This window comes from Microcebus murinus, chromosome 21 (genome assembly GCF_040939455.1).
Source record: "Microcebus murinus isolate Inina chromosome 21, M.murinus_Inina_mat1.0, whole genome shotgun sequence".
Classification (NCBI taxonomy): domain Eukaryota; kingdom Metazoa; phylum Chordata; class Mammalia; order Primates; family Cheirogaleidae; genus Microcebus; species Microcebus murinus.
The window spans coordinates 40,705,770-40,715,137 of record NC_134124.1 but is presented as its reverse complement, the minus strand read 5'-3'; the positions used below and the strand labels follow the sequence as shown (position 1 = coordinate 40,715,137).

The window sequence follows — 9,368 nt, the reverse complement described above, 5'->3', positions numbered from 1 at the left end:
CAGCCTTTGTTCGACATGTGGTTGAGTATTGTGTTGCAAGATGATGGGCCTGTTTCTACTGACCAGTCTCGACTGCTTCATCACAAGCATAGTTACCATTTTGTCCAGCTGGTTGTCCAGCAGTAGGCATCTGCTGTAATTGATTGACCAGGTTTAATGAAGCTGTAGTGGATAATACCAGCACTGAACCACCGAACAGATGCCATCAGCTTTTTTGACGAATATTTGGTTTTGGACTGCTGTCTTTATCCAGCCATTGCTGCTGATTCACATGTAGGTTGAGATGGATTCCCTTCCACTACAGCTTTCAGCTCATTATTATGCACTTTGGTCTTGGGCCACCAAAGTGGCTCATTTTCAGGATTGAAATCACCAGAATGAAACTTCTCAAACCATCGACACACTGTGTGTTCATTAGCCACATCCTTCCGAAACACTTCATTGATATTTCGAGCTGTCTGTGCTGCACTGCTTTCACCGTGGAACTCACGTTTGAAAATAACATGAATTTTTGACTTATCCATGGTTTCACAAAAATTTGAAAGATAATCACAAGACAAACATGCGTTTGGAAGAATGAGGATATACCTTCACAATAAAAACAAAACAAGAAGTGTCAAAGTGAAATGTCAGAGATATTATTAGTCGATGTTTTTGGACACACAGTGCAGACACATGTAATCTGGTGACACCAGCAACTGTAAGAGCAATTAGGCAAGAGAAAGAAATAAAAGGCTCTCACATTGAAAAGGAAGATGTAAAGTTACCAGTTTGCAGACAACATGATCCTGTGGGTACAAAACAGTTAAGATTTCACAAAAAAACTGTCATAACTATAGCAAATATAGCAAAGTATCAGGCATGTGGAACCTCAGAGGACCCCAGATAAACCAAAGAACCCTGAAAAAGAACAAACTTGGAAGTCTTATACTTCCTGTTTTCAAAACTCTACAAGCTCCGGTAATTCAAACAGGGTGGCCCTGGCATGGACAGACTTCCAGAGCAATGGAGTGGAACACTGAGCCTAGAAATGGCCATCATGGGTGGCTAAATGCTTTCTGACAAGGGTACCATGACCATCCATTGGGGACAGGACAGTCTGTGCAGCAAACGGTCCTGGGAAACTGAACATCCACATATAAGAGAATAAAGTTGGATGCTGACATAACACCATACACAAAAATGAACTCACCACAAATTGAAGATCTAATGGTTAAGGACTAAAATTATAAAACTCCTAGAAGAAAGCACAGGAGGAAAGCTTCAGATAAGGGGTTTGGCACTGAGGTTTTGGATATAACCCCAAAAGCACAGGCTATAAATTAAAAGTAGGTAAACTGGATGACATCAAAATCTAAAAGTCCTGTGTATCAAAGGACACAGCAGAGCCAAAGGCAACCTATGGAATGGGAGAAAATACCTGCAAATCATACATCTGATAGGAGGTTCTCATCTGAAATATGTAAAGAACTCATACATGTTGCTAACAACAAAACACACAGCCCCAATAAACAATGGGCAAAGGACTTGCATGGATATTTCTGCAAAGGTGATATGCAAATGGCCACATGCTCATGAAAGATGCTCAGCCTCAATACTCATCGGAGTAACGCAATCAAACCACAATGGAAACTGCTTTCCACTCCTTAGGGTGCTACTATCCAAACAGCAGCAGAAAACAGTAAGTGTCAGTAAAGATGGGAGAAATTGGAACTCTCGTGTACTGGTAGAGGGAACGTACAACAGTGTCACTGCTACTCAAGATAGTATAGTGATTCCTGAGAAAATTAAACAGAATTACTCTGTGATCCAGCAGTCCCACTTGTGGGTATTTACCCAAAGGTAATGAAAGCACAATCTCAAAGACTTACTTGTCCACCCACGTTCATAGCAGTGTTCTTCACAATAGCTGAAAGGTGGAAGCAACCCAAGTGTTCACCAGTGATGAATGGTGAACCAAATGTGGTCGATACATACAGAGGACCATTATGCAGCCTTACAAAGAAAGAGATTCTGACTCATGCTACCACGTGGATCAACCTGGGGACATTGTGCTAAATCAATAAGCCAGTGACAAAAGGTAAATACTGTCTAATTCCACTGATATGAGGTACCCAGAGTAGTCAAATTCATGGAGATGGGAAGTAGAAGGCTGGGTGCCGGGGACCATGGGAATTAGGGAGTTACTGCTTCTTGGATACAGAGTTGAGGTTATAAGGTGAGTTGTGTGGACACACGGTGGTGACGCTCACACAAGCATGTGCGTGTGCTTCACGCCACCGAACTCTACGTGTAAAAGTGCAAAGGTGGGAGGTTTTTTTTGCTATGTGTATTTTATGAGAATCAAAATAAATAAGGTTTTAAAAATTTAATTAAAACACATTGATAGATAATAAAGGCAGAGATGTAGGGCAATTGTTAGTAGCAGTTTCAATTGATGGAACCACTTTGAGAAAGATATTTGGCAGTAATGACATGTGCCACATGGCCTAGGAGTCTCACTATTAGGGACACACCCAAAAGAAGTGCCTAAGTGTGTCCCCAAAAAGGAAGGTGCACAGATGTTCTTAGCAGCCCTGTGGATCGGAGCCCCAAACTGGAAGGAGCCGAAGTGTGCACAGTAGCACCGGTAAATCCATTGCTCTGTATTCCCACAGCGGCATAATGTGTAGAAATGTGGGTAAAGGATGTACAATGTGCAACCAATGCGGAATCTCACGGACAGCACTGAGCGGAGGAAGCAGATACAGAAGAGTTCGTGCTCGGTGGTTCCCTTTATAGAAAGTGCAGCATCAACCAACATAGAGCTGTGCTGGTAGAAGTCAGGGTAGTGGTTTCCCTGGGGCAGAGGCTAGTCATCAGTTGGGGCTCCAGGAGATTGTGGGTGCCAGTAATCTGTTTCTTGATCTGGGTACTGGATAACAGGGTGTGTTCAGTATGTGAGAAAAAATTATTGTCAATTTTATATCCATGTGAATTATACTGAAGTTGAATTTTTTTAATTTAAAAACATCAGATTGTATATCAAATCCAGGATGAAAGAGAGGGATCCTCAGCCTGTCGTGCCTTCCCCAGCAAAAGCAAGTTCACGGTGACCGTGTGGCTCTCTTTTGCAGGGAGGCTGCCACCGGGCTCTGAGCACTGCAGCGGTGTCAGGGTGACAGCCGAGGCCCAAGGCTCCACCACGCTCCTGGTGAGCTACAAACACGGCCACGTCCACCTGAGTGCCAGGATCACCATCGCTGCCTACCTGCCCCTCAAGGTGAGCCAAGTCCCTGCCCTTCACCACCCACCCTGCCTAGTCCTTCCCTGGTGGGAATTACTCACTTGCTCTGACAAATCTGTGTGAAAACCCAATTGTTGAGAGTAGCTTTTGGCATAGCTCCATGTCCCTGTGATTTTCTGGCTGAAAGCAGGAATTGGTGTAGAAGGAGCAGAGCCCCGACACTGGTTGCCAACAATCACGTGATCACGCGAGACAGCTCTTGGCAGGCTTGGCAGGGTGCCGACCTGCCAGGCTCTCCTGACCAAGGCAGGACTGTGGGCTCCAAAGGCTTTGAAATGTTTCCAACAGGGGTCCGAACACAGGGGCGCTTCTGGTCCACTCCAGCGTTACCCTTTGGAGTCCTCACAGATCCTGAGAAGTGGGACAGTGGCCTTTGTGTGTTAGATTCTGGGGCCTCCTGGGATCTGGGCATAGTGCGTGATACAGAGCAGACACCAACCCCGCGTGGTTTTATTTAGAGTGAACGAGCGAGGAAATGTGTGCAGGGTCACCCAGCCAGGGCAGAAACCGAGGCCTCCTGACCCCCAGAGCAAATACCCAACCCTTGCAGGTGTCGGCCCTGTCCTTCCTGCTCCAGCCATCCAGCCATGTGGCACCTATCCACTAACACCTTCCTGTGCCAGCGCTTGCTCCAGGCCTGGGATGCCGCAGAGCAGAAAACACACAGAAAGCTTTGTCCCCATGACCTGACATTCAAGCAGAGGGAGAGAGACAGTCCCTAAACTACCTACAGAAGTAATGTATTTTGTCTCTGCTGGCCATAGAGAAAGGAAAGCATGAAGGGGTGATGGGGGAGTCATTTTAACATGAGGTCAAATCCCCTCCCTGAGCAGAGTGCTGGAGAGGTGTGAGTGTTCTGAGAACACAGTGGAGGGGACAGAAATCCTCAAAAGGACAGCAGGCATTCTTGGGGATGCCCTGCCATACCTTCTAACAAAAGGAGCATTTTACCAGGAGCCTGGGGGGTCTTCTGGGCCCTCCCTGGCTGCTGGGCTGGAGCAGCAGAGGCCAATGCTTGAGCTCACTGCCATGAGCTGGGATGTAAGGGTGAAGAAATGGTACACATGTCTCTTAGCAGGGTGGCTTCCTGGTGGACAAATGATAGAGAAAGATGAGTGTGGATCTCATATGTTTTAGTTTTTTTCCTTCACTGATAGCAGTTGAGATCAAGATAATTTACAGGGAACAAAACCCAAAATGACAGGAGCTTAACCAGTAGTGTAGTCTATTTGTCTGTCACACATGAGGTTTCATACAGGGGTAGTCTGGCTGCTCTATATCCAAAAGGGATCCAGGTTTCTGTCTTTCCACTTCATCAAATTGTTATGCGGCTTGCATTCTCTAAGTCGCTCCCCCACAGTCCAAAATGGTTGCTACAGCTCCAGCTGTCACATCTACAGTTCACATAGCCTGAAGGGGAAAGCGCATACCTGTACACTGACCTAGTTTCATTTGCTAGCCTTGTCAGAAGCTTAGAAGAATAATTTGTACCTACGTCTCATTGATCAGAAGTTTGCCCATTAGCCATACTAACTGTAAGAGAAGCTAGGAAATATTTTCTCTGTGCAGTTTACCATCCTATAAGAAACAGGGCTTCTTTGCCTAGGGAACAGGGGAGTGTGGGAACTTGGAGGGAAGCTAACAGTCATTGCTGCAGCCTACATTTGCTAGTGCTTGCCTCGGTTCCCTCTGCAGACAGTTGTGGGCACTGTTGGTGCCAGGCCCAGACTGGGGAGACAGGATCTAGGGAGCAGTCGCACCCTCTGCCCTGGCGGGCTGCCAGCCTATGGGGAAGGTGGGCTCTGGGACAGCTGCAGTGAGCGGCAGAGGCAGTGAGTCCGGGGGCACGGGTGGAGGATGCGCAAAGTCATGGCGGGAGAGCCGGGGCAGGGCCCTGGCTGAGGGGACCTCGAGGCCCTGCGCTGTCCCTGCTCCAGGGGCACAGCTGAGCCTGTGGAGGCTCGCGGGTCAGAGCCGGGGGTTGGGAGCGATGCCGTAGGACTCGGGTGCTCTCCAGCAGCAGCGGGCAGTCGGGGCGGCGCTCGTGTCAGCTCAGCACGCCAGACCCCTGCGGCTGGCGAGGCAGGTGAACGGCACGTCTTGGAAGGCACCTGATACAGGCAGTCAGGACAGAGATGGGCTTCAGATCCCGCGGTTGCTGCCCTGCCTCCCCAAGCCAGACCCACTCCTGACCCCTCCGCGGGCTGGACCATGGGGCACCGCACCGAGCTTGCCGGATACTGCTTCCCGCCCCAGTCAGCACCCGCTGTGTGCTGCAGATGTTTGCCATGCTTGTCCCACCTGTGGGTCCCTCTGCGAGCCCGTCAGCGCTTGAGTCTGGGCCCACCGGGCTCCTTGATCCCACGGATCAAGACTGTAGGCTTTGACCTGGAGGTTCTGGGCCAACTAGGTGTGAGTAGGGCCCTCAGCCCCGAGTGCCCAGGTCCTCTGGCTCCACCGAGTCATCTAGACTGAGCATGAGTGTCGCTGTGAAGAGGCGTGTAGGTTCTATGTCTTCAAACACCAGCTGCCGACACGGGGGTCTGGGGGTCAGGCCCAGGCTGCTGTTTCGCCACCCGGATGCCACCCCCAGAGGAGCAGACTTGTCCAAGGCGCCTGGGGCCCCCCTCTTCAGCTGTGCCTTGGGGACATTTGGGCTTTGATGCCCTCTGGGGGCCTTCACAGCTCCTGAGTGTCCCCCAGTCGCATTGCTGACACTGGCCCACCTCCTGGCACAGGGCTCTGGGACACGTCTGCGCCCGAGAAGTCAGGGAATGAAAGGGAGGTGGGAACTGCGGTCCCCCAGGTGTAGTTATCGGACACGCAGCTCCTGCCCACGACTCTTTCCCTCTGGGCTGGCCACGTCTTTTGCAAGATGCGCAGTGGCCTGCTTTGCCCACAGCAGGGTTTTGCTGGTTGTGAGCCAGAGACCGAGGTAAGGGCGGGGGATTTGAGGCCAGAGCGGTCCCAGGCCCACCAGCTGGGCAAAGGGGTTAAATGGCCCCGCTTTGCTGGGATTCTTGCTTTCCATCTGTCAATGGGGAGCGACAGTTAGTACCACTAATGAGGACAGTCCACAACAGCAGGGCTGCTGATGGCACATGCCATCAGGGCTCCCACTTTTGCCCCTTGGACCACAGCAAATCGTACAAGGCGGGAGTCCAAGAGTCTCCATTTCACGGGACCGGGAGACTGAGCCTGGCGGACCTCAACTTGAGTAAGGTCACACAGCCATCGAGGGACAGCTGCATTCTGCTTGCGGGGACAGAGAAGCAGATGCACAGATGGACATGCACGGTGGAGGCAGGTGGAGAGGAGCTTTGCGCGGTGACAGGGGAGGGGAGGTCTGCTTCAGACAGGGTCGCAGGGGAGGCCTAGGGAGGAGGTGACACGACAGGCGAGCCCAGAGTGACCGCAGAAGTGCTACACCGCTGTCTGGAGGGGCAGCTCCCGAGAGTAGCGGGCTGCGGCCCTGAGTGTGCCTGGCAGCACACCTGCAGGGAAAGGACAGCGCACCTGGGCGTGGGGAAGGTCGAGTCCGGGGTGCCTTTCATGGGGGACTCCGGGCGCTGGGCATGGTGTGTGTGTGCGTGAGCACCCGTGTGCGGGGAGGGACTCCCAGAGACAGGCCGTGGCCTTGTCCAAGTCAGAAAAGTGTTCATGTGGAGAAACAAAGCCAAAAGGACAAGAGCGCTCCTGTGAAAGTGTCCTCTGTTCAGGCTGCCATAGCGCAACACCCTAGGCCAGGTGGTGGCTTGGGAACTGCAGAAGTTTCTTTCTCACAGTGCTGGAGCTGTGGAGGCCAAGGTCAGGGTGCCGGCAGGTTCGGTGACGAGCGAGGGCCCACCTCCTCATGGATGGCCATAATTTGAATATCTATGTCCCTCTACAATTTGTATGTTAACATCCTAACCCCCAAGGTGATGATGTTGGGAGTTGAAGTCTTTGGGGGCGATTAGGTCAAGGGGGCAGAACCTTCATGACTGGGATTAGTGCCCTTTTATTGGAGAGCCCAGAGAGCTAGCTACCTTCTAAGGATGTAGCAACATGTTGGTTTTGTTTGCGGAACATTTTTCTTTTTTTGCATGGCTTTCTTTTTTCCTTACAGTTGAGGTCACACCACAAATAGAGAAGGAAACAGGCTGAGCAGGGAAACAGGCACCTGGGTGATCAGTGTCCTTGCAGTGTGGTGGGCACCAAGCGAAGTGGGGACCAGAGGATGAGCTCTCTGCACCGCAGGGTGGTGCTGGGGGAGAGAGGACACAGAGGCCACCTGGAGGCAGGGGCGCTGGGCCCTACGGTGTGAATGGGGGCAGCGGGCAGCCTCTGTGAGGGCCTGGGGACGACAGGGCATGGTGCGCTGGAGGAGGGCAGCCGCTAGTCTGAAGCTGGGCCTGGGGCCATTCTGGGAGAGCCCTAATCCCGGCGCGGAGTCTGAGCCTGTGTTGTGCGCCAGCCTGAGCCCCAGAGTAGGTCAATGCAGAGGGGACGTGATGGGGTCTGTGTCTTAGGAAGGGACATCTGGCAGCTCTTCGAGGGTCGATGGAGGGGCCGATGGGGAGCTGGTTGACAGCTGAGGACTTGGCAGTCACCTCAGGGTGAGCCCTGCTCTGTGCGTCCAGCTGTGGCACTGGAGGGAGCCATCCTCGTAGGGAGCCACCTGCGAGTTCCTGGAGGCTGGGTGGGAATGACACCCTTGGCACTGTGGCCACCTGCAGCCGTGACGTGAGATGAAAGATCTGTTTTAAAAAAAGTTTAATGCTTGCCTTTGTTTATCAGGTACTTTCAGGACTGTAGTTTTACCTGCTGATTTGCTCTTTCGTTCAACAAGGGATTATGGAACACCTGCTCTGTGCCGGGCACTGTCCTGGGTGCTGGGAGCAAAAGGGGCCACGAGGCTCGCCCAGAGCCTGTGTGCACATTGTCTGAAGTGTGGGCAGCACAGTGGGCGGCCATGGGCAGACAGGCCACCAGTGACTATGCCAGCAGGGACACCGCAGTCTGCACTTCCCTTCATCACTTGGTACATTTCTCTTCAGGGCTGTTTCATGCTGTTGAAAGCAGCGTGGCTGTGCCCAAACCTTGCCCACAGTTCTGCGTGCTGAGCATGCAGCTCGCTGTGAATAATTGCTTTGGCAGTCTGTGCCAGGGCCCGTCGCTGGAACGTGTGCTCTGACTGCGCTGGCTGCTGTGGGGGTCTCGGCGCTTGCTGGCTGTGTGCCGCAGCAGCGGCCGTGTGGTGGACACCTCTGTGCATAAGCCCAGCTCTCTGCCACCTGTTCTGTTAGAGGCTGGATTCCAGATGGGGAATTCCTACGTTCATAGCTTATGGGCACTTTCAAGACTTTTACCAGATTGTTTCACAAAAGAGGCGAATTGCTTTATCCCCCAGCAGTGCATCAGAGTGCGGCCTTACAGCAGTGCTCTGAGTGCTGCAGGTGAGGAGAGCAAGTTTCAAAGGCAGGGAGAGGACCCACAGGTCTGGACACTCAGGTCATGCCCACACTGCCGCCCATAGGAATGCTGAGTCTTCTCCTTTTTCTGTAGGCCGTGGATCCCTCCTCTGTTGCCTTGGTAACCTTGGGCTCCTCAAAGGAGATGCTGTTTGAAGGAGGTCCCAGACCCTGGATCCTCGAGCCCTCTAAGTTCTTCCGGAATATTACCTCGGAGGACACTGACAGCATCAGTGTGGATCTCTTTGGTGGTCCTGCCTCCCGGAATTACCAGCAACACTGGATCCTTGTGACCTGCCTGGCCTTGGGTGAGCAGGTGAGTGGGCAGCAGCCCCCAGACCCACCTTACCCAGAGGCAGGTGGAAAATCACTCACTGAGCATCATTTTACTTACTCCTCAGAGTAATGCTGACAGATAGCTGCTGCTATTGTACCCACCTTATAGACAGGCAAACCAAGGCATGATGAGATGGGATGACTGAGTGAATACCAGGCAGATGAGCAGGGTGCAGCGTGCAGAGCCAGGAGCTCCCTGGTCCCCACCGGCTTTGCTAGAGCTGGCCAGGCAGGGTGGCCTCCTGCACCTCCCGGCTTCAGCATCCCCCACTACCAAACTGCGGCTTAGGGGG

General features: G+C 52.3%; 1 protein-coding gene across 4 annotated transcripts in view; it reads left to right on the top strand.

Moving 5' to 3' along the window:
- Nucleotides 1-9,368, top strand: part of NUP210 (nucleoporin 210) — a 111,291-nt gene that overhangs the window by 56,624 nt on the left and 45,299 nt on the right. For all 4 annotated transcript variants that reach the window (XM_075996357.1, XM_075996356.1, XM_075996359.1 and 1 more), the window contains 2 exons: nucleotides 3,117-3,262; nucleotides 8,834-9,055. In XM_075996357.1, coding sequence (XP_075852472.1) covers nucleotides 3,117-3,262; nucleotides 8,834-9,055 — 368 coding nt within the window. The remainder of the gene's footprint in view (nucleotides 1-3,116; nucleotides 3,263-8,833; nucleotides 9,056-9,368) is intronic.